Source organism: Fusarium tjaetaba (assembly GCF_013396195.1).
Source record: "Fusarium tjaetaba strain NRRL 66243 chromosome Unknown NRRL66243_c0000254, whole genome shotgun sequence".
Classification (NCBI taxonomy): Eukaryota; Fungi; Ascomycota; class Sordariomycetes; order Hypocreales; family Nectriaceae; genus Fusarium; species Fusarium tjaetaba.
In genome coordinates, this window is record NW_023501450.1 from 5385 (window position 1) to 29127 (window position 23743).

Consider the following 23743-nt stretch of genomic DNA (forward strand, 5'->3'; position numbering starts at 1 on the left):
GATGGATGATTCTGAGCCTCAAGAGGAGTTCATGCACGGAGAAAAAGCATGCGAGAGAAAGCATGGTGGAGGGGGGAGGATGGAAGGTTTATTATGTAGCATTGGAGGTAGATCCACAAAGATTGATTAGATAACTTTAACGTGCCGAGTGAAGAACTTTTCGGAGGATCTGATAGGGAGTGGAGGGGGGCGTCATGCGAGTTTGGGAGTCTACTGATGCGCTATATTAGTGTCGTCCATAGCGTGCAGCAACGGGGATTTATGGCGATGATGAAGGTGGCGGTTTATGTTCTACAGGCACTCAATTCTACATTATCCTACTGCCAGCGTTACTATACTCGAGGCATCATGACCTGAAGTGACTTCTGATCTTTAACAATAAACTTTCGTATAACCACAGAGTTTCACTGATTAGCAACCTCTCCTCACCCTTGGCGTTAGTCAAGTCACCCCGAGCCCACTGATCCACAGACTTATTTCCCTTCTGTCAAATCCCACGACAAGGATGTTTTTTTAAACAGCTGCCTGCGGTTCCGCCGATGCAATCCCCCAAAAGGAAGGGATCGTCTAAATCATCGGCGCTGTCCGCAAAAATGCAACGTTCCCACAAAATCCTTCTGTCTAGTAAAAAATCTGATAGTGTTCGGATGACGCGGATATACACTGCTTTGGGTTAAGGGGACTGATTGATAACATGCCACCGTCTCTTGGCTGGGGTCCAATGGTGAGAGGTCCAGCGTAATTTGTATTGACTAGACTTCTTGGTTGACGGATGAGTTCCTCTTTAGGGTGTCATTCCACATCGTCGGGTCCCGAAGTTCTCTTGGCGGATATAAAAGTTTTGATGGGAATATCCACTGGGCTTGGTCTAGAAGGGAACGGGGCATCGGATATTAGACACGCGACTTTGTGTCAAAGGCCGCGGGATGTGGGTAAATCGCCGGCCGAGGATATGTCGGCCAACAGTCAAGTCAAGATGTGAAGATGTTCGTGGGGTGAAGAGAGAATGTGTCAGTCAACGTGGGATCGATCTGACAACGTCTCATTGTGAAATGAGTGTACATATATCAACCCACTTTCGTCGATCTCAGCTGCATCACATCACATCCATTACAGTTCCATTGCTGATCCTTCGATTTGTTGTTCTTGCGATGTCGGATGATGTCGGTTCCTCGGTTGGACTAAGCTTGGACGTTGGGTAATACGTTTCTTGGCGTGCCATTGAGTTTTTCTTTAGTACTCAAGCCACTAGACACAGTCTCAGGTAGAGCATTCCAGTGTTGCCTTAGCGTCGGTCCATTGTCTAATCTTATCTGATCCATCAATCATGTTGGCCGATCGGTATTGAGTTTATGCGACGCGTCTTGGCCGCTGAGCTATTGGCTTGGGCTCAATATTTGGCAGAAAATTCTGTTTAGCTTGCCACAAGTGCTTGGCCGAAACAATCTGTCTCTCAGCAAAGTGAGGCCTTAGGTTTTATCCAGTTTGGGGCAATATTTTCTGTGCGACGCTGAATCACTGTGTTTGTCGAGGTGAAACTCTGAAGACTCACGAGTACTTCATGTTTGGCACTGTACTGTTTTCTGAATTGCCGATCACCAAAACAGAACCAGGAAGATCAAAATGTATTCGGATCGACTTTGTAGACAATCTGGAATCATAAAATATGCTAGAAGTTTGAGACACAATCAAGAATAGCCATCAACACACCGAGAGATCCGCAGAACAATCATCAACAGATTTCCTCTCATTCACTCTTCTTATTCAATGAGCTGTTTACTTTGCTGTTTCCTCTAAATTGAGAAAAGTCTAACTCTAGTGTCCTTGAGATTTCATCTGATTCCACTTTCTGACGTTTTGATTTATTTACGGAAAGTTCCATGCCAAGCTTGAAAACAAGCCAAACCTCTGCCTAGACAGCAATTCATTTGTTTCTTTCGAAAGCTTTGGATTCAGGTAGGTTGCAGAAGATTGGCTGAGAAGCCTGAAATCAACCGATTAGAGTGTTGAGAGCAAGAGAAATTGTCAATCATTCAATTGACAAGCTTGTTTGAGATGAAGCTTTTAAATCAATCAACATCTAAAGATTAGCCCAAGCCGTTTCTCAATCATGAAAGTGCTTAGACAAAAGTACCATGAAACCTTCTATCTGCCTCTTGCGCCTCTCTGCCTCTTGCTCCTCTCTGCTTCCTCCTTGCTTGATAGCTTTGTGTTTATACAGGCTACACTTTACCAAATGAAACATAATCCTTCTGTCACATAGAAAACAATCTGAGAAGTTGCAGCCTTGCGTGTAACCCAGAATAACTATATAAAGTCTCTCTCGGGTGATGCAGAATTGTTCATTCTTCATCAACCTCATCAACTGCAAGTCAATCTCACCTGTTGTTGATCAGTTTTGACCAGATGGCGTCCTCCAGCAAAGACGCGGGCTCATCTCCGCCTCTCTCTCAACCCCTCAACAAGGATAAACGAGAGATACGCCTTCTCGAGATCCTCCCCAACACTCCTGACGGCAAAGTCAACTGCAAACTCCACACTGTCCTTCTTACACGAGATCTTCACTACACCTGCCTCTCTTACGTATGGGGCGACCCCAGCGTCACGGATGAGATCATTGTTGATGGCGTCTCACGACAAGTTACCGTCACCCTTGCCACTGCCCTTCGGCATGTGAAGAAGCACTGGATTGATATTGAACGAAAGTCAGATGCTGAACTCGACACCTCCAAGTTCCGCTTGTGGGCTGATGCACTCTGTATCAACCAAAGTGACCTTGCCGAAAGACTGCACCAAGTCAGCATGATGGCGGATATATACTCCTTGGCAGCCATGGTTCTGGCCTGGCTTTCTTCTAGTGATAAAGTTGTTAGCGAAGGTTTTGACGTGTTCGACAAGATAAACCAGATGCGCCAAGGCATATCTCTACCGGAGGAGCTTTTTCCCGAATTCGCAGGAATTCAATTTGCTCACATTATCGGTGGCCCGATTCATTGGGGCGCGGAAAGGTTCTCGTGGCTCTTCCCACCATATTGCAGTCTTTTCAATACTGAAGATGTTGATACTCTACACCCCGCAGAGCCTTTTGTTGCAGTTTTCAATTTCTGCCAACTTCCGTTTTGGAGTAGAGCGTGGATTCATCAGGAGGTAATACTCGCGAAAAGACTGTATCTTCTGTCCCCTTCCCACCGAAAAGAACATTTAGGTTGCATCGCGGCACTCTCTGAACTATATATTTACTTGCAAACCACGAATGAGACGACTGAAGATCCCGGGCGACGATTCAAGGCCAGAATTTACAAATATGTCTTTCAAAGGCCATACGAGCTCTTCTGCACACGTGAGTCGTTCCAAGGTAGCATTGGTGACCTACCTCGGTCTGAGATGTGGCGTTTGGCAATACATTTGTGTACCAATGCAAATGCCACTGATAACCGGGACTATATTTATGGCCTTCTGTCTGTCGCCAAATCCTCCATTGTCCCTGATTATACCAAGGACTTTCGGCAAGTCAGCCTAGATTTTATGGCATGGGTTTTACCTCTATGGAAGGAGATACACGAAACGGCAGTAAAAAGAAACTGGGAGGTTGTATATGGAGATAAGTGGCGCTATGATATCTCCAACATCTTCAACAGTCATGCTGTTGGTGTCAAACGCCTCTACGGTCTCCCAAGCTGGGCACCGGTGTTCTCGGAGGCTGACAGGCGAACACCAATAGTCAGAGAACCCACAGAGCGTCGCTCCGCAAATGGAACAGTACCTGAGCTTGTGAACCGTCTGCCTATAAAGATTCTCGACGATGGTCTAACTCTACGGATCGAAGGCATCAAAGCTCAATCTGTGGACTATGTTTATGACGAGATTGTCTCTCCCGAGCTCCTGGAAACCCGGTTGACAAAGTGTATCATCACTTTGAAAAGCCGGCTGGGGGAAGCATATCGCAACGGAAAAAGTGTATTGGAGATAATATGCTGCACCTTACTTGGAAAAGAAGCATGCGATGACTATATGCACCAAGTATGCATCTGGCTTAGGCATTCAGGACAATGTAATCTGCTTTCAATGGATGGACTGGAAAGACTTTTGCTTCACAACTATGACTTAGGTTCAATACTATGTGGATGGAGGAATGCGAAGAGAAGCCAGAATGGAAACCGCCTATTCACAACAAAAGATGGTTATATTGGCACAATGCCCGACGATGTGCGGCTTGGAGATGTGGTCTGTGTACTTACAGGCTTCAGCGAGCTTGCGGTTCTCCGTCCTGAGGGGGACCACTATCTTTTTGTTGGATGTTGCTTTATGATAGGTCTGATGAGTGGCGAGGTCTCGAAATTACTCGAGAAGGGAGAGGTTGCGATTGAGGCCATTGATATTCGATGATCACAGGCGTTCCGAGATTTCATAGCAGTTTAGACAGACAAATAAGAGAATCTTCCTTCAGAAGTATTGAGTTGTGACAGACAGATTTCAGGTTATATACAATGAAAATATTTATAGTACAAGAAAAGACTAGCCAGCTAATCTGCACTGCAGACAGTTTAGTTGACAGAGAGGCTGTAGGCAGAGGTAGAAAAGACACAGTTTGAACCTGACACATTAGCTTCAGACCAATTCCACACATGGAACAAAACTTACCGACGAAAGGCTCAGTACCAGCCTGGAAGCTAGTAGCAACATAGCTGCTAGGAACACCCTGGCTCTTGGTAAGGTACGTAAGGAAAGGAAGAAGATCGCCCTCAAAGTTGCCCTGGTTCTTGGTAGCGACGAAAGAGTAAACAGTAGTATCGCCATTAGGCCCACGGAACAGCTTCCACTGCGCACCGTTGATGGTCAGCGTCGCAAGGGGCGTAGAGCCAGAGTCAGAGATAGGTCCAGCACCGCCGTAGGTTCCAACCCAGATCATGATCTCGTACTTGTTAGCAGCGCCAACGGAGGGAGCAAGCCACAGATCGTAGGAGACATCGGAGACCATGTTAGTTCCGCTGTAGCGCCATGTCCACTTTGTAGGAATGGACTTGATGGCTGAGACCTTCTTGTTGATGTTCTCGAGGGCGACGTTGGAGTAGCTCTTGACGTGGATGTCTCCACCGGCCCAGCTCCATTTGGTAGACCACGAGAAGGACTTGTTCTTGACGGAGTTGAAGGTCGTGCACTGAGAACCAGATGTAGCCTGGCCACTGCCCCAGTTGTTGTGGTAAACGGTGTATCCTTCAGTTTGAAGAGACCCGAAAGCATCACACCAGGTGGTAGCTCGTTTATCAAGGGTCTTTGAAGGGGAAGTAGTAGGTGTAGCGGAAGCCACGGCCAAAAGGGCAGAGAAAGCAGTAAAGAACTTCATGGTGAAAGGAATGTATGAAACTGAAACTGTAGGGCTGAATTGAATGGACTAGAGATGAAATTGAAGAGTAGACATAGCCTTGGCGGCTTCTTTATAATGTTTCTCCCAAAGGTATCCGTGCTTCGGAGATTGGCTGCGTGTTTGACCTGAAACTCCTATTCGGACGATATGATCATATCTGGTAAGTTATAGCCCCATAAGTGCCGACTACCGAACGATCTAGTCAGATGTTCCACCAATCATGACTCAAGATTAAATTTCCCCAGCAATAGAAGTCAAGCCGCGTATTCTAGAATAACCGTCTCGTATACAAGGATAAGAACGATTGGATCGTAGTTGACTTGAGTTAAGTAAGTTTCGGAGGTCCGGAGCATAGTGGTGAGAATTTCCTTTTTCATCTATATTGGGATGCAAGTGGTAGCGTGATATGGTGTCTCGGGGTCATATCGAGATCTTGGTCTACGCTTTGTTGGTCTGTTTACCCTCTATCTATATGGATTTATTGGAGATTATGTTTATTCTTATTCAAAGATCTGCCAGTCTAAACTGAGTCGAGATATACTAGCATCTCTCTATCCTTTAAGCCCATGCTTTAAAATACCGTGTTAGGTCAAATCCAATGCCAACCGCTAGTCCCGAACTAAATGATGATCTCCCACATCCCGTGTAAATTGAGGCAGTTTCACTCTATAAGGCTTTAATACCAACATCAAAATTTCCTTTCCAGCTTCAAATAATTCTTCCAAAAAAAGAACAGGGAGCTTATAGGTGAGCTGTACTGACTAGCACTCGTTGTGATTTTCTTGCCCTTACCAACTGTCTTCCCTCTATTGCAGACTCTGAATCCATACCGCCACAGGTAGGCAGAGGAGAGGAACGTGTATGACACTCTGTCAAGGTTACAAGCGATGGTGAGCGGTTAGCAAAAGCCATGGCTGTCTGTTTCAAACCAAGGGTATAAAGTTTCACTATAACTATTCGTCCTATTTTGAGTTTGATAAATCCTTATCTGCAACACTAGTCTATTTCCCATTACTATCATCTACAACTGTTTCTAGTCTATCAAAATCGTCCAATAATCCACCTCTTCTCACTTCTCCAGCTCAACAACAACCTTGGAATTGCTAATTCCCTTCTCCAAGATATCCAAAGCAGAATTGATCGCCTCAAGCCCACCACTAAGCCTCTCAATCTTTGTCGGCACGAGCTTGCCACTCGCAATGCCCTTGGCAAAGAACTCATGAAAAGCCCATCTGGTGAAATGCTCATTTCCCTCCTTATACAGCACAGATGACCATGAAGCAAAGTGGCGGACCACACCTTCTGGCAGTGTCTCCGGGCCAAATGCGGGCCTGGTAGCATACACTATACCACCGCCCTGAGCAGCTAGAACATCGGCGAGTATGCTGAAGTGTTGGGATGGGAGATGGTATCAACGACGATATCATATGGTCCCTCTGCAATGAAAGCCTTGACGAGAGTGTCACGATCCTGATTGTGGTCGATGACCTTGTCGGCGCCGAGAGCCTCAACAAAGGCCTTGTGCTTGGGCGAAGTAGTGGTGACTACGCTGTAGCCTGCCCGGCGAACATACTGTACAGCCAAGCTACCCAGGTTAGAAGTCCCTCCGTAGATGAGGATCTTCTTGCCAGTAGGTGCTACTTCGTTCTCGATGTCTGGCTTGGGCACACCGGCTGTGGCGCTGATCATGCCGACGACAGTAGTAAGGTTCCCGTTCATGCTCACAGGAACAGCCAGATCAACGGCCTCAGGGACGAGAATGGTCTTGTCAACCTTGGCCAGTGCGTAGGCTTGGTAGGCAGCATATTTATCGCCATCGGTTGGACTGGAATAGGCGGCGACTTTGTCTCCAACCTTGAAATCGGATACACCCTCGCCAACAGCGACGACTTCACCACCGAAAGAAGTACCGATTACACAGGGGTACTTGGATTTGAAAAGATCGTTCTTGGTGATGCTGACTTCGACTGGGTTGATGGCGATTATTTCGTTTTTGACGAGGATATCGCCAGGTCCTGGGGTTCGTGTATCCAGTGGCCTGACCTCGAGGGGGGCTCGGGCTGCAGGGTTGACGGCTCCACGGTTCTGAGACATTGTTTTCTGGTTCTGGCGAGATCTTGAAATACTCTTGGCGTGTGATTTCTGAATGACAGGTGACTTGGTGAATGCTGATTGTTGATGCTTGATAGTGCTGTAAGGGAAATTCTGGTAAAGGAGATATGAGAATGGTTCTTTATACTTGTAGTAAACACGTCTCATCGATATTACTGCTACAGTAAAGCTCGGAGTTATCGGATTTCCAAGTCTCGAACTTTTCTAAAATAGCTTCTAGCGTGACAAAGACATGAAAATGATTCTTTATCCTTGTAATGAACACGCCTCATCGACATTGCTGCCAGAGTAGAGCTCGGAGCTATCGGATTTCCAAGTCTCGAACTTGTTTTTTAGAATAGCTGCTAACGTGACAAGAGATATGATATTCGTATGTCAGGGTGTTATCGTAGCTTTTCAGTCTCTCCCTCGCACTTTTACTTGTTCCGATGTGCGATGCTCTAACTTGAACGAACCGGTAGCTGCAACTCTAATAGAATAGACGCGTAGGCTCATGTCGGTACCGGCGCATCAACTAGGCCGCCGTGTGGAGGTGGGAGTTCGTATGAGGGACCAGATGGCTAGCTCGAAGCAGCTCTAGCGTTGGTTCCGTTTGTCGAATAGGAATGGAACTAGATGTTACCAACTGGCCTACATGTTGTCTTAAACTCTATATCAAAATCATATTCTCCTAAGATGAATAAATAGTAGTGAGTATGGACAGCGATTAGTCCTGATGTGAAGTCTGGTGCTTTATACTTTCCTGTCGGTGTTCAAGGGAAGGGTTTGTCGTTGAGCAAGAATAGTAGCCTTGGGAGATGGTGATCATGATGCCTACAGACTTTGCTATGGGATTCTTAGTTATCTGACATTTTTAAAAATTCTTATATAGAGAGAGCTGTTCACCACACGAATGTGTTTTCAATGATGGGAAATACCACCGTGCCCTCCCGACAGCAACAAACAAAGAATCAATCAAACCACTCTTGGCCTTCCCCAACTCCAGAACATCTCCAATCTCAGCATCTACATTCTTCAAAAAGTGCCCCCTATTCCACTCTGGTTCCCACCCAATACTCTGGTAAAATGACCCCTGCGTCGTCAGAACTCCCTTCAACAAAGAAAGGAATAACTTACCCAGATTTACAAAGAGCTCCCAGAAATTCAACGGGTATATCGATTGCTTCTGCGGCAAATTCATCGCTAGGATACACATCTGGCTTTTCGCTTGCTGCAAGACCTCGGGTTTTCATGGTTGCTGCGAGATAGTTTTGGAATTTCCACATGTCTATTTTGTGAGAAACTGCAAAGTAATATCACCCTTTTCTACTTGGTATTTCTTCGGAATTCAGGGCAGCATGTATGATGCGACAGTACAAGGCAGTTACATCGCTGATATGAAGAGCTTGTAACGACTATAACTCGTCAGAATTAAGCCGTAATCCGAGATGTATGTTTGTTTAGTAATCTCAAAGTCTTTTCAAGCTTCTTATTCCACTTGATCGTGTTGTGATTCACGCCAGAGAGTTCATCGTCGTTCCTAATGTATGGTTCGAATACTCCCAGGTCAGCACAAATCTAGCATTCCAAAAATAAACCCGTTTCCATCCCATGTCTCATATCCTGCATGTGATATGCACGACAGTCACATCCGTCAGATTGAGGCCGCCTATCATAACTGCCAAATCTGAATAAGGCTGGCGGCTGAAGATGGCCTCTAGAGGAGGAAAGAAAACGCAGAACCTCGATCCTAAATGACAAAAAGACTTAGGTAATATAGTCTAAGTTTAGGATAGATTTTAAAGAGTTTATTTTGGCACCCCATATCAGGGTTCGCTGTTTTCTTGCCCCCCGAGGGGCCTGTCTGTCTTTGACCGGATCATTGGGCTTGCTATTGATCCTGTGAAACGGGAAGGATTTGAGGCTGAAGCTGAAGGATTGGGATCTTTAGCATGGACTGAGCAGTCATAAAGTACGGTCTTCCCTGTTCTTGAAGCCCTGTTATTCCCATAATGCATCACTCGACTGTGACGAGCTATCATCTCGACCTCAGCCAAGATGATCGCTCCTCCACCAAGGCTATGCAGCCTAAACTTCATCCTCTCCATCATCCTCTTCATCCCACCAACAACAGCCCTCCGCCGCTCAAACGCCCAATTCCGCCAATTCTTCCCAGCATGGCAACCCCTACTGCAAGACCAACTCAAAAACAACTGCTCCTCCGAAATACAAGACTACCTCAACATATCCAGCCCCGCCCTTCGTCCAGGCTACCGCGTCATCGACTGTATCCTCACCACCATGCCTGAGTTCAGAAAAGCAGAGCTAGCTTCTGCAGCTGTAATCCTTGGTCTCGCTCCATCTGTGCTTCAGCTCTTGAGTGCTTCGTACCTTGATACTGCGATACTGGCGTTTCGAAGACCGGGATTGGCGGTGTTGTTGGCGATGTGTAGTTCTGGGGTGAAGCCGCTTACGGCGTCGGACTATGATGACTTTATCGCCAAGATGGAAGCGGACTCGTCCACGACCTTTGGTGTACCGCGTTTTGCTGGCGCGAAGAGGATCGTGTCGCTGGCAGAGTACTTCATCGCCGCTGCATCAGTCGCAAACAATGCATATCTCACATACCAACTCTGCCTCCAAGCAGTATGCACATTCGCCCCAGCCGAAGACTTCCTCCCCGCCATCTGGACCGCGTTAGCCCTCGCAATCCATCTATTCGGATACATCGTCGCACGATTAAAAATCACCGCCGACGCAAAAAGCGCATGGGATGATCGAGGAAGGCTACGGTCGGAATTCACACCAACAGCATGGCAGCCAAAACTTCACGTCAAAGACAGCGGACGACACACAGGCTGGTTCCTCACTCTCGCTTCAGCGCTGTACGTAGGCGATTGTCTCCAAGCACTCTTCGGAACACTTATCCTTTCGAGTTTGGTGTTCATCAGTGTGAGGGACTCTGCGATAATTGTGATCAGATTAATGGGGAGCGCTCTGTTTGCAAGGCTGATACTGATTTATGAAGTGGCGGGCTTGAAGACGGATGGTGAAGGGTATACTGCATCTGAGAGCACAATCTACTTGGAGTCTCTTGGACAGAATGAGAGAAGCTTGAGAGAATCAAGGGTCTTCTCATAATTATGTACGCCAAAACATGTCGAGGTAAGGTGGGCAGCGCAAGCATCAGCTGTCGGACTCATCAACTCAAAACAATACGCTTGAATACACATTTCAGGCAGCATACCAACTACACAGAAAAAGGGTGTCTTGCCCTCGTGCAAGTGGCCAAAACAACTTGAACGTATCAGATGCAAGCTGTCGCCAGAGTAAAGACTGTCGTGTAAATTCGAGGGTGGCATTTTCAGCAACATAGATCCTCGGACCAATCTTCATTGCTGACCCTAGGTACGTTCTGGACATCACTAATGATAGAGCAAGACTTTGATCAAGTTCCAAATTAACTCTTGTGATTAAATCGCTATTAGGCTCGCTGTTGTGATTGCTTCGCTCAACTCTCCTTCCACTTAGCAAAGCCATGGACATAAATCCGCCAACCCTCAAACGAAGGCACGATAAAGAAACGTAACGCAAAACATGCTTGTAGCAATGACCAGTACAAGAAAGCCCAAATGAATCCAATCAATACCTTGCCCGAATGCCCATCATGCCACTGGCCTGGGTGACCTGAAGTACCATGTTGGTATGAGTATTGTTGGACTGCGGAATCGCATTCGGATGATTGTCATCATTCTGGTCTTCAGAGTATCAATGGAGTAGATTCAAAAGGCCTAGGATCTCTCTTTCTTTCTCGGAGATAATCGGATCTTGGCCGCGTTTCGAACCACTGCTATTCTGGGCCCTATTCGTCTGAGTGTTGATGACCTGCGGAGCACCATCTGTAGAACCGCTGGCACTTTCCACGTCATTTGAAGGGTTACAGCCATTAGCCTGAGGATCACCATGTGAAGAACCGCTGACGCTGTCCAGAAATCCACCCAAAAGATCTTTGCATGTAGCCACTGAACCCACTGCGATGCTGCGTGACCCTCGTCTGCTGCGTGGCTTCGGGGTGCCATTCTGAGGGGCGCCTTGTTGAGGGGCGCCTTGCTGAGAGATATTATCTGAAGGGTTACTGACATTTGTCTGAGTGTTGATGACCGGCGGAGCACCATCCGAAGAACTGCTGACACTGTTCAGAAATCCACCCAAGAGATCTTTGCATGTAGCCACTGAACCCGCTGCGATGCTGCGTGACCCTCGTCTGCTGCGTGGCTTCGGGGTGCCATGCTTCGTGGCGCCTTGCTTCGTGGCGCCTTGCTTCGTGGCGCCTTGCTTCGTGGCGCCTTGCTGAGAGATATTATCTGAAGGGTTGCTGACATTCGTCTGAGTGTTGATGACCTGCGGAGCACTATCTGAAGAACCGCTGACGCTGTTCAGAAATCCACCTAGTAGATCTCCGCCTGGGGTCAATGAACCCGCTGCCGTTCTGCGTGGCCCTCCTTTGATACGTGGCTTTGGGGTGATATGCTGAGGGGCGCCTTGCTGATAGATATTATCTGAAGGGTTGCTGACATTTGTCTGAGTGTTGATGACCGGCGGAGCACCATCTGAAGAACCGGTGTTACCTCCCTCATCATCTGGAGGTTTGCAGCTAGTCGCCTGAGAATCACCATGTGAAGAACTTCTGGAGCTTTCCGAATCATCTGAAGAACTGCTATTAATACCATCTGAAGAACTGCTGGGGCTTTCCACATCATTTGAAGGGCTGCCGGGATTTGTCTGAGTGTCGTTGGCTTGCGGAGCACTAGCTGAAGAACTTCTGGGGTGGTCCAGAAGATCACGTAATGTTAAAGAAACGCATGGAACTGCTGCGGTGCTGCGAGACTCTCGTCTGCTGCGTGGTTTAGGGGTGCCATGCTGAGGGGCACCTTGCTGCGAGACATTATTTGAAGGGCCTCCGATATTCGTCTGAGTGTCGTTGGCCTGTGGAGCAATGCCGGTGTCACGCTGAGGGGTATCTTGTCGAGAGACATCGTTTGAAGGGTTGTCGCCGTCCGGGCTTTCATCGAGTCGGGGGAATGACACCATACTATCGGCTGGCTGAGGGCCGATTCGGGGAGCCTGTGGCTGCTCAGCAGCATCTCGGTTTTGCAGCTCGACCTCTCGCTGAGGCTCGCCGCCCCCCTGAGCCTCTGGCTGCCCGTTGCCGAGCCTTCGTTCCGAGCTTGGCCTGTCGCTCACGGATGATCCGCCACGGCTTGACCCGGCACGACTTCTTCTGGAGAAGCAGGGGCAAAAGACTTTTGAGAAGCAGACCATTTTGATGGTATTTCTGTGATGGTATTTCTGTGATGATAAAGAAAGTGTTGTTGTGATGAGATGTGTAAACTTGTTGATGTGATGATGATGGGGTCAAGAAGAGAATGATGTTTGGTTGATGTTTTGGCTAAGGAGAAGACGGATGATGGTTCTAAAGTACTCGTGTCACGGAGAGCGCAGCTCACTCTTGCCTCAAGAGTGATGTGGAAGCAAATGGGAATCAGAAAAGGAAAGTCGGACTCGACGATGGGATATGGTTACGGGCAAGAAAGAGAAGGTGTATTCTGGGCTCATGTCTATCTCCAGCAAGAGCACTCGCGGCGGTCAATCATCCAATGCTACCTATGGAAGGAATCATCGCGGTTTATGGGTCCTTGAAACTCAACAGTCAGTATCAAGCAAAGCAGTCGGAGGTTCGAAGGCACTTACTCTTCGTGTCGGATCGTGGACCTGCGTGCGCTGGTGTGCACACTCTGCGTTCATGGCCTGTAGAATGTCAGTAACTGCTCCAACTCTCGCTCAAGGCTTCACTAACCATGAAATTAAATGATCAAACCCAGCAAGTCTGGGTAGGGCACCTCCTGTTCGGTCGCGGGTGCGGCGGCGGTGGTGGTGGGCTGAGGGGGAGTTTCGGTATCCTCTTCACGAGTCCCCTTCTTAGGGCTGTGATCCTCTCCGACGACGGTCTCGTCATCACCAAACACAGTCTCGTCGTCGTCGAGCGCTTGGGCAGCATCGGTTTCCTCGTTCTCTGATGTGTCTGGTGTGGCGGCGGCTTCGTCCTCTCCGGCCTTGAGAACCGACCACGGAATCTCGGTGGAGGTCATGCTCACCCCCGACCCGTTCGGGGGCACAGCAAAGATCACGCTGATTCTGCCTCGTGGGAGCATTCTATATGCCTCCATCAGACTCTCGTGGTTATCTATGAGGGCAGCATAGGTCCCCGCGAGACCAGGGACTTTGGCGACGACGTTCTCCTGGCGCCCGCCACCAGGAGAGTTGTTCACAAGTCTGAGGCCAGATATGTTTTCTGCCGCGACACCACGAAGTGTCAAACTCTCAACAAGAGTAATTCCCTTGTTCTCAGGCTCGGGGCGGGTGGCGCCTTGGTCAGCACGCTTCATGGCGGCGAATCCGGGGATACGGGGGTGAGGCATGTTGGCGAAGAAAGGATAAGACTTGGGATTCTTGAAGAAGTTACTATCAGGCTGGCTTGCTTTGTCTTTGCGGTTTCCAAGTTTTGAGTGTGAAAAGAGGAAAAGGGATGTTGTGCGGCGGTAGTTGAAGTAGGGGAACTCGCCCTATTGTTCAGGAGCTCGGTGACTCTCCCACAAAACCCCCGTTCTAGAGCTCGCAACTGGCACGCAGCCGCCCAGCAAATCTCTGCAGCAACAATAGAAACCGTGAAATACGATTCATTACGTCTGGTTAAGCTGCGTAGACGAGAACAATGAACTCTCAAGAAAAACAGTTCTTCCTCTCACTTCAGCTTCGTGGGCTGTTCTCGTGAACAGATACCAAGGTCAGGAGCCCAAAGATCCTTGGAAAAGGACAAGCCCTTGAAGATGCTTCCTGTACTTCGTCCATCTTGTTACCCAGCCTCGCAGCGAAATCACTACGCTTGATCTCGAATCACAAGACCGCATGCTTCTCTCCATCTTTGGAGACGCCCTTCTAACGTTCACATCCAGTTCGTGCCTCACCATCTGCCGCATTTTGGTCTTGGGAATGACCTTAGGTTTAAGAGTGACCTTGACAATAACTGCACGCTCCACGACAACGAAACTTGAGGATGATCAAAGAGCACTAAAGTTATATTACGGTATTCTCTGTTCTACAGCTTCTGGTGATTAAATAATACCCCATTTCCCTCTCTGAGCCTTGTGGTTCAAAGTCTAGTTTGCCAAAACTCATCGCTATTCTTCGTATCCCCAAGTGGATGCATCGCCCGGAACTTTTCCAGTTCCATTTCGAATTCGTCCCATACTACATCCGGAATCCAAGTCCAGTTACAAACAGTGGTCCCTCCGTCTCCCAAGCGCTTCAAATGCGTATAAACACCATGTACCTTCTTTTGTTGACTGAAGAGGTAGTTCCAATCGATCACTGCAAGATTTAGATTTGGTTGGAAAGGTTTCCTGGTCATAAAGTCGTACAGCTTGGGCAGCTCTCCCTCTTTCAATTTATTTCTGGGCTTGGCTGCAAAAGCCACTTGGTGAAAATATGCGCGCAGCAGGTCTCGGGATATCTCTTTGTAGTTGTCCTCATTCACACATTCTTGAAAGTCGTTCAATTCCTCCACTTCCATTTTGTTCGCGCGTAGGATTCTGTCGATGTTCCGACTGCATCCCGACAACCATGCGGATACAGCCGTGAGAACCCGAATGCTACCATCAGCCAAAGAAGTAGTGACACGAGGGAACGGTACGTCGTCGTCATCGGCATCAATCATGCCCCCTAGCCCTATGGTTGCCCATAGAGTGCTGCGCCGTACCCACTCGCCGGCGTCGCATACCTGGGAGCATTCGATTAAGCATTCTTCGATTTCTATCTTGCTTTCCGAGTCAAATTTCTGGATATGGAGCAGTTCCAAAGGTTCATTTGCTGCTGCTAACATCGGGGCAAGGTGTACCTTTAGCATGACGATCAAGGAGTTTGTATGAACGCTGAGGAAATGAGCGACACGCGAGTCGTAATTGACCTGTGGCAAGATAGCATAGAGTACGTTGGCGTTCATTGGTCTTGGTGGTAATCTGGGAAGTTCGGATATGTCTCCTGTGTTTAGCGCAAGTCCTGAGAAGAGAAAGCGATCATGAACAAGCTTTATAACATCATCTATCTGTCGAACAACTCTAAACAAGTCCCAAATGCTCGGAGGCCAGTCATTATAACCTAGGAGGGCAGCGAAGAACCCTTCGGCGTGTTCATTTCGGATTTTCAATCGTCGTTCTTTCGCGCGATGCTTGGTGAAGTGATCAAGGCACAGAACATCGTGAGGATGATAACTCTGAATCCGGGAACGCCAAGACAACTGCTGAAGTTCTTCCGATTCTGAGATCCACAGAAATGTATGCAGTAACTGACCAGAGCGGCGATCGAAGATGAGTCGAGGGACCGTAGGACTCGCAAAAATGTTGAGAGTGTAGTAGGAGGGCAAGCGTTCTGCTAATCTGAAGTCTGCATTCAGATGAAGCATTTGTAGCTCGACTCCGGGGTCTTTCAAAGCTGATGGCATCGTAGTATAGTTCCCCTTTGAGGTGGATGCTGTGATCCAAGGATCCCATTGTGATGGCTCAGTGTTCCGTTCATCCTGGTCCTCAGCATCAAGCATTGCGTCCCGAAAACGCAGGCATAGACTCCCAGTGTCATTAGACACTGTACCATACTTCAGCAGATCCGAGGGTATGTCGTTGAGAACTACAGGGTTTGCTGGCAAGGGTTCAGATTTTGAAAGCAAGAATTCGGAAATACTCCCCCAGGTGCCAAGTGCACCAAGGTATGTCTGAAACAGCCGTCTCGTGACTGGGTGGATTGGTTCCCATGATAAAGTTGCCACCTTCATATGCACAGTTTTTTGGTTTTTTGCTTTTTGCAGGGCGAATGTCGTGATGGCAGCCAATGCTATGGCATAATCCGCCGAATAGTCAGGGTCAGCCTCAAGGAGAAAGATTATACGACCTGACCTATGGGGCATTTTCTCCTATTTCTTTTCCCGGTAGCCGATCTTGAGATATTCTAATATTTCGCGGTATGTCTGAACCTTCAGCACTGGTTGATACTGGCCTTTCTTGAGTTTATGGTCCGGGGACCAAGACCCTTGACCTTGGACCACTGCATTCCTCTTGAAGCCGGGAAGAACTTGAACAATAGTGGTACGGTGACGATCAAGAATTTCACGCGAATCGAGGATTTGCCTTGGTAATTTGATTGCCTTGCCTGAGCCTGGAGACCCCTCGATATGAGCAAAGGTCAGGCGGTAGTTTGGGTTGTCATCAATGAGCCATGGTATAAGGTCTTTAAGCCCCGGAAAGACTTCCATGATTGTGATAAGAGGGTAGAAAATAGATGTGTTTGGGTAGAATGTGATGGGGATTATTGATGTGGTTGATGTAAGATGGATGGATTGATGATGGGTGATGTTTGATGTTTGATGTAAGATGGATGGATTGATGATGGATGATGTGTGATGGAAGTGTTCTCATGAGCTCAGTGTTGGAAAGCTAGACGTCTACCTTAACCTGGCAAGGAAGGAAGATGAAGACGGTTTAGGCGCTGCCTCAAGGAGAGAACATCCATACTACGAGATTGGATTGTAAGGCACTGCCCCGGTTAAGCACCTACCTGAATACCAAGAATTGAACAGAGACGGGAGCCACAGTCCATCTGTTCATCTGCACTCACTTTGACTACTTTGCTTGATGTTTCTGGGGTCGGTAATAACCTCAAATCCCAAATCACTTCAACTCCAGCTGTACAGCCACCAAGCACAGCTACGCAATTGGCGTGGCTCTTCTTTGAAGCATATCTCGTTACTTTTTTTCAGGGCCTTTCTACTACAAGTAAAGCTCCCGCGGACGAGTGACGTTGGATAGGATCAAGTTAGTAGGTTGGGTGCACTGCCACCACCAATTATGGAACCAACTCGTTGGCGAGGCCGCGCGGCCATCTTAGCCCTCACCAACATTTAAACTTCGAACCCTCCCGCGAAACCGTTGCGAGTGAGATTTCGAAGGCCTTTGGTTCGTTGGTCTGTCCAATTCCAAGCAGCCTGATTCACTTCATGGCTGCTACAATAACGACCAACAGTCGTGCGAGTGCCTGTTCTGTTGTTGGCCTTGACTTACACGAACAAATCTCTCTCTTCAACCCAACTGAACGACGCAACAACTGCACAAAGCTCTCCTCATCTCCAACCCTTCACAACGAAATAAGGCCAAGAACCCTCCAACCTTGCCCGGATAACAACCCGAAAGCCACACCTTGAGACGATTAAGCTTATTTGAACCAAGCGAGTCCCCGAGCGAGTCCACCAATCATGCACCAAAATTTCACCCACGGAGTCTTGACCCCCTTGTCAACGCATGAGATGACGATCGTTACGGTGGCTTACAGGGGTTAGCACCCACTTTCCGGTCCCTGGCAGGGCCTGAAGCTACGGTGACTGTCACCGGCGTGTGCCGATTGGTATGCTCCCACGACGTCATGAATTTGATGCTTGCAAGTGCGGCTCGTTCAAGACCACATCACCGACTTTTCTATCTGGCTTCCTTCTTCTTCAATTGTATACCTCTCTTCAGTTCTAAGGTATCTCTTGTTTGCTCAAGAGAGACTTTGTCATTCAAGATTTCCAGGTTGGCCCCCATCGTGGCAGGAACGCGATCGCGTGCCCACTTCCCGTCCTTCTGGATGTCCTTTCCCTGCTTGACTGTGCTCTCTGCTCGACTTCTCTTCTTCAACTCATTCTTACTCCTCCTTGATCTTCTCGCCGGCCTTCTTCACCTTGGATCTGCTACAACCATTCTCGCCAAGCTTTCACCTAAGCACAGAGCGCACCAGGCAATACCCCTTTAGTTCACTTGCAGCTCCGCCCCTGCCAACCTCGACAATTCCGCGGAAACCACACACCAATCGAGCCACCAACAACGGCAAATTGCAGCAGACTACAGCAAATTCTGCTTCATCCCACTCGGCCGAGAGATTATCAATCCTTTCATATCTTATCTCATTTCCAAACCTCCGACAACCTTGCCGTTCTATGGGTCAATATGACGCCGGTGTGGATCAACAACTGGATCCCGGTTCTCTCGGCTTGGGAGGACTCCAATATCAGTGGCCGACAAGAGAACTTCTCTGAAAGGGGTTTCTTTTGCGAGGCAAGTCTCAGGTACGATATCTTAAACGAGGGGAATATTGAGAAGTTTATTCTGGCCTCCCTTGACGGGGAAAAAACTGCTCAATCGGTGCCCTGGGTTTGTGATATCTTACCAAAGTCCAGTCAAGGTTCTATGATTTGTTGCTTCGCTCAACAAGCCGCTCATGGCGATGAGATTCACACTTGGAGCAAGAAGGTGCTGCTGCTTTGACGTTTATTCGTGTGGCTAATTGTTGCTTCTGTCTCGTGTTCGCCTCGACACACCAAGATGTTGAGAATCCTTCCTCCAACGACCTTCGAGAGACGCCCCCCCAACTCGCGCGGCTAACCCATGTTCCCCGCCTTCTTGGACTCTTTCGCCCTTGCAAGCTTACTGGTATATCTCCACCTGGCGGCCTCCCATCTGAGCGACTAGAGACAGCCCTACTTATACCCGACCATCTCACGCCCAGAGTTCGCCATACCCGACAAGATTTCAACTTCAATCGCCAAGACTCACAGCCTCCCCTGGATTTGATCAATACCCTTGGTATCACTCTTCTCGACAATGTCAACCTGAAACCAATTCTAATCTATCCCAACTCCAAAGCTCGGTATCTTTCGTATCTCGCCAGCGACTTGTATCGTTAATCATGTATCGAAACTCTCCCAATGCGGCTATTCGTGGGCAACGTCTGCTCGATGGCAGCATTATCCATTGCTTCTGTTTTCGGTTCTGGTCCTGGATTGAGCACCATTGACATCAAACTGGTGCATCCCCCTGGACATTGAGGCTGGTGTCGGGGAGTTTGTTAGCCTGTGCTTGTGTCGGGTAGTGCCTGGCCATGCATGCAACGAGGCAAAGGCAAAGCTACCTTGTATGTTGTTGTTTGGTCAACTCAACGCCTCTCGATGGACTGTGCTGTCAAATATGTACGTTGGTATGGATACTTGTTGTGCTGTATTCCAGCTGTATCCGCTCTTCTGGCTTCATGGAGATGTCGAACTTATTCGACTAGGGGTTGTTCGTGACGACGCTGGCGAACTCTGCCCCAGTATTGACGGGCTCGGTACACGAAGGCTATCGGCATTTGAATGCGTGCGGTGGTGCTTATTCTTGTCAGGTTCTTGATGTACGCTCGCTGTCGCAAGAACTGAGAGTTTATCGAGGGGATTGGGGTCTGGCCTACCCTGACCGAGGACGAGAGCTGGCAACGCTGGCAGAATGGGTGGTTGAGGTCGAGGTTGCAACATCGGTTGACGCTGCTCTACTGGTAAAGGAAGTGTTGGTCCACTGGGAAGACCAGCTTTACGAGCGTCTCTCTTGATCCCTACGACGGCGTCCACCACGTCTCGAGTACTCGTCTTCTCTGGTGCGATATGGGGAGGCGGTAACGTTGGCTTCGGAGGTTCTGCTGAGTGTCCTCTTGGCAGAGGTTGAAGAGGGATCTTGGGCGCTGCGACAAGAAGTGGTTGGCCAGATGTTGACTGCGAAATCGTTGCCTTGGCGGCTTCTGAAGCGGGTTGATCTGGAAAGCTCTGCAAGAACTTTTCAACGTCCTCGTTAGTGATACCGTGGTACCCTAGCAGGATTTTTAGGCGTGAATTTTCGACAGCAACACTACGAGCTGCTTGTTGCATCTCCAACGTCGCCTCAACTCCTCGCCGCTCATAGTCTTGAAGCTTCTTCTGCAGACCTTCGACATACTCCTTGTGTCGTGCACGGGACCGTCGTTGGTTGTCACGAATCCGGACAGCTGACGGGTTGGTTGAGCCCTCCTTCTGCAGGGGAATGTGTCAGACAAAGTACACTGCAAAACGGGACGAACCCAGCTGGCGACAATCACCAGCAAGATGAGGATCAGAACTCACCTTTCCTCCTGTCATATTGGCAAATACAGTTCATCTGGATGCCGATCCAAAGTCTAAGCTACGTCAATGATGGCGGCGAAAGCCAGCCCATATGAGACTCGAGCTCTTCTTGATGTAGGTACCGTTTGACTCGCCAAGCAGGACGCGCGTTGATGGCCAAGCACTGACTTCTTGGCAAAAGATCCATGTCCTGACGGTGCAGATCCAGCCGATGTCAAGGAACGCTAGCGCCAGTCATGTTTAAACATATTGAACCATGGCAACCCTATCACGACTTCGTGCATTGCATTGTTCTATCGGATCTGTTGACTTTATGGGTCTTTTTTTCGAGAGAAGCTCCAAAGCTTAACATACCCAGAATTTCGTGAAGCTCTTTACAATAATTACAGCATTTCACAGCGACCCGACCATCTCACGCAAAGGCTCAAATTACAAGCTGCCTGTGAAACGTTGCTTACAGGCAGAAGCTGGTGGTGGATACACATGTCGAGTTTTCCGCCCTAACCTCCCTTGACTGAATAAGACCCGAGTGTTACAGGGAGCTACAGGGAGCTCTGTCTCTGATTGCGGGATGCCCAGGCGACTAGGCGCCCCATAATTTTCAACGCATTGCTGGGCTCGCAGCTGCTGCGCCACGGTCTTTCGGTCCAGCCGACCGCCAAGCAAGCCTCTCGGCTCCTCATAGCCGATTAAGCTGCGATGTTGGCGATTTAAGGTGATGAAGGGCAAGCTTGAGGCCAATCTCCTTGGAGGAGAGACCACTGTTGCAGGGTCGGTGAGCTCAGGGACAGAATGTTGATTGATGAGTCTAGGCCCTGCAAGGTTTGCCAAGACCAGGTCTGAACTCCTTGGGCGTTGGAGCTGTCACTGAAGGATTCCCCTTCGTCGGAATGATATCTGTTGGGTTTACGAGCTGACCAAACGATGACATGGTGTTCTTGGCCATGCTGAACCGAGGCTGAATATGCAACATCATCATCAGCCTGGCCAAGGTATTCCCTACATCATACAAAAAGGCCGTAGGAGTTTCCGCACTTGATAGACAAGACAAGCGGAGCCCACAGTCAGATTGTCAAGGTCAAGAGTCGAGACCTCAGCAGCCAAGACTTGGCTCCAATCGATCAAGCTGTTCAACAGCTACAACTTGCACAAAGTGGCTGTGTACGTGCCGACTTTCCCATATGCCCCGCGGTCCCGCTTGGCAAGTCTCATGAGATAGATATTACCGCCGGCCAAGTACGAGCGTTGTATTATCAGCGATCCAAGATGATTCCACTCCACGGAAATTGCTCCCTGTCAACAGCAACCACCCCCCGGCACTCTGTGACTGAAATGGCGTGCGCTAAATCCGAGCTTCGCCCTATAGCCAACATCCTTTCTCTAGTAACTAGCTCCCCACACTCCCAGACTCAGCCGGCAGTGCCTTATTTACCGGGTTTAGAGCAGCTAGCTAGTATACGAAGGTCTAAAAGGCACAGGAACGCTTGAATGTCATTCGTGACTTCGTACACAAGGTTTGTCAATCTGGATAAATTGTGCCGTGCAAAGCTTTACTCGTTTCAGTATGTGATTTGCGCAAGTCCCGATCAACCACGTGGAAATACAATCAGCCCACTGGATCAATATGAGCAAATTTCGGTCTTTTACGAGTTACAAGGTACTTCCTTTACTGTCCCTTCCATTGTCAAGGGATAGGAGTAAGTATTCGGGTCATTGTTATTTCCGATAAACGACGTTTCTTGGCATATGCCTCGTTCATGTTCTTGATTTGGGTAGTATTGTACAAAGTTCTATTTCCTGTTTTGTTTCAGGATTTTTGGGGGTATCATTATTACGCTTGAAAGAATTTCCATCCCATCTCCATATCTGCCAAGTCAGGTCGATGTCACTGATCTGGACCATGTCTTGGCGATCGTCCTGTGCAATCTCCTTTCCACCCATCGTGACTCGCTATTTTTCCTGCATCGCAGTCTTCTTCATCCTCATTGTAGCCGCCTGTCATTCGTCATAGGTTACTTGAAAAGCCGCTTTCCCGTTCGGGTCGAAAAGCGCTCAACTCCATCGCCCTGCTGGGCATGCCAGAGTTGCTGCACACCTACACCGCGGCTCTCTCCAGATAGTCTGTAGCGGCGCCAGGCCTCGCGAAGATGATCAGGTCGGAGGGGACCGCGCTTGAGATCAATCTCTTCCTCTGCTGCGGCAGGGTCGTCGTTTGTCGAGGGTGGAGGTGTAGGTAGTTCGCTTTGCTTCTCTCCAGCGTGGATCCATTCTCCCTGGACATTGCGAGCGGCTTCGATGATCTCACCAGCGAAGAGTTTGGCGACCGCCTTGACCGCCGTGCTAACATTCTGCGGAACCGATTGAGAAACCGTAGCGTTGACGACCTGTAAATGTCAGTATCAAGACTTGAACCCATGTAGAGATAACATACTCGTTTGACGACACTATCAGCCAATTTAGCTGCACGCCAGAGCTCGTATCGGTTATACTGCTGAGAATCAAAAGCCTCAACAAGCATAGCTCTCAGTCGAATCTCCTCCTGCTTCTGCTCCTGAGTTCGCGCAACGACATCCTCCAGCGCCATCTCAGCCTTCTCATCATCCTCATCGTCATCCTCCTTCTCGCCCCCCTGTCCGCTCACAGCGGTAGGCGCCCGTCCTCCCACAAGACTAGGCGTCTGCTCGCGAGCATCATCTGCCTTGGCGTTCTTCGCCTTGCGGCCGCGTTTCTTCTTTGGTGCGCCACTGGCTGTTGTGCTGACTGCGCTGCCGCTCACATGGGACTGAGCATCCACGGAGGGAGATCGCGGGAATGGAGATCGTACTTCAGGAGGGAAGGAGGTTTGGCGGAGGGGATGAGCGGCGGAGCTGGTTGAGACGGAGGTCTGGGAGGGCTTGCGGCGCTTAAGGGGAGGTGCAGAGCCATCAAGCGTTGATGGACGCTTCTTGTTGGGAATCTGAGCGGGTGAAGGGTAGGGAGGTGACATTCCCGATGGAGATGTTGCGTAGGGCGGAGAAGCCATCGTGATTGATCTCGAGATGTGAAAGGGAGAGGTTCGAAATGAAAGGCGCTGTGACTAAGCAATGCGATACAGCAACGCGAGGTATTCCGAGAAGGCGTTCTTCCAGAAGGATACGTATTCTTCGATATCGGCGTTTTTCGCAAAGTGGTTCACAAGATGGCGTCTCTCGTCGTCACGGCTTTCGGAGGATGATCCGGTGCATCAGGCACATAAACGCGTC

At 48.9% G+C, this 23743-nt stretch overlaps 9 protein-coding genes across 9 annotated transcripts; 2 read left to right on the forward strand and 7 right to left on the reverse strand.

The window, feature by feature from the left end:
* Nucleotides 1-2406: 2406 nt before the first annotated feature.
* On the forward strand, nt 2407-4386 carry FTJAE_10747 (heterokaryon incompatibility het-6; the record flags this gene model as incomplete). The annotated part of the gene is made up of 1 exon (XM_037343619.1): nt 2407-4386. One exon carries the CDS (start codon nt 2407-2409, stop codon nt 4384-4386), a length of 1980 nt encoding a protein of 659 aa, XP_037202150.1.
* A 158-nt stretch (nt 4387-4544) lies between these two features.
* FTJAE_10748 (murein transglycosylase) lies at nt 4545-5344 on the reverse strand (the record flags this gene model as incomplete). Its single annotated transcript, XM_037343620.1, has 2 exons — nt 4545-4594; nt 4642-5344. The coding sequence occupies 2 exons, from the start codon at nt 5342-5344 to the stop codon at nt 4545-4547; spliced, it is 753 nt and encodes a 250-aa protein (XP_037202151.1).
* Nucleotides 5345-6730: 1386 nt separating this feature from the next.
* On the reverse strand, nt 6731-7459 carry FTJAE_10749 (zinc-binding alcohol dehydrogenase domain protein; the record flags this gene model as incomplete). The annotated part of the gene is made up of 1 exon (XM_037343621.1): nt 6731-7459. One exon carries the CDS (start codon nt 7457-7459, stop codon nt 6731-6733), a length of 729 nt encoding a protein of 242 aa, XP_037202152.1.
* A 2055-nt stretch (nt 7460-9514) lies between these two features.
* Nucleotides 9515-10597, forward strand: FTJAE_10750 (uncharacterized protein; the record flags this gene model as incomplete). Its single annotated transcript, XM_037343623.1, has 1 exon — nt 9515-10597. One exon carries the CDS (start codon nt 9515-9517, stop codon nt 10595-10597), a length of 1083 nt encoding a protein of 360 aa, XP_037202153.1.
* Nucleotides 10598-11224: 627 nt separating this feature from the next.
* On the reverse strand, nt 11225-12778 carry FTJAE_10751 (uncharacterized protein; the record flags this gene model as incomplete). Its single annotated transcript, XM_037343624.1, has 1 exon — nt 11225-12778. One exon carries the CDS (start codon nt 12776-12778, stop codon nt 11225-11227), a length of 1554 nt encoding a protein of 517 aa, XP_037202154.1.
* Nucleotides 12779-13320: 542 nt separating this feature from the next.
* On the reverse strand, nt 13321-16109 carry FTJAE_10752 (uncharacterized protein; the record flags this gene model as incomplete). The annotated part of the gene is made up of 3 exons (XM_037343625.1): nt 13321-14079; nt 14482-14563; nt 14935-16109. The coding sequence occupies 3 exons, from the start codon at nt 16107-16109 to the stop codon at nt 13321-13323; spliced, it is 2016 nt and encodes a 671-aa protein (XP_037202155.1).
* A 369-nt stretch (nt 16110-16478) lies between these two features.
* FTJAE_10753 (uncharacterized protein) lies at nt 16479-16817 on the reverse strand (the record flags this gene model as incomplete). The annotated part of the gene is made up of 1 exon (XM_037343626.1): nt 16479-16817. One exon carries the CDS (start codon nt 16815-16817, stop codon nt 16479-16481), a length of 339 nt encoding a protein of 112 aa, XP_037202156.1.
* Nucleotides 16818-19644: 2827 nt separating this feature from the next.
* On the reverse strand, nt 19645-20516 carry FTJAE_10754 (bzip transcription factor; the record flags this gene model as incomplete). Its single annotated transcript, XM_037343627.1, has 3 exons — nt 19645-19710; nt 19767-20411; nt 20502-20516. The coding sequence occupies 3 exons, from the start codon at nt 20514-20516 to the stop codon at nt 19645-19647; spliced, it is 726 nt and encodes a 241-aa protein (XP_037202157.1).
* Nucleotides 20517-22513: 1997 nt separating this feature from the next.
* On the reverse strand, nt 22514-23523 carry FTJAE_10755 (transcription initiation factor tfiid subunit 11; the record flags this gene model as incomplete). The annotated part of the gene is made up of 2 exons (XM_037343628.1): nt 22514-22885; nt 22933-23523. The coding sequence occupies 2 exons, from the start codon at nt 23521-23523 to the stop codon at nt 22514-22516; spliced, it is 963 nt and encodes a 320-aa protein (XP_037202158.1).
* Nucleotides 23524-23743: the final 220 nt, after the last annotated feature.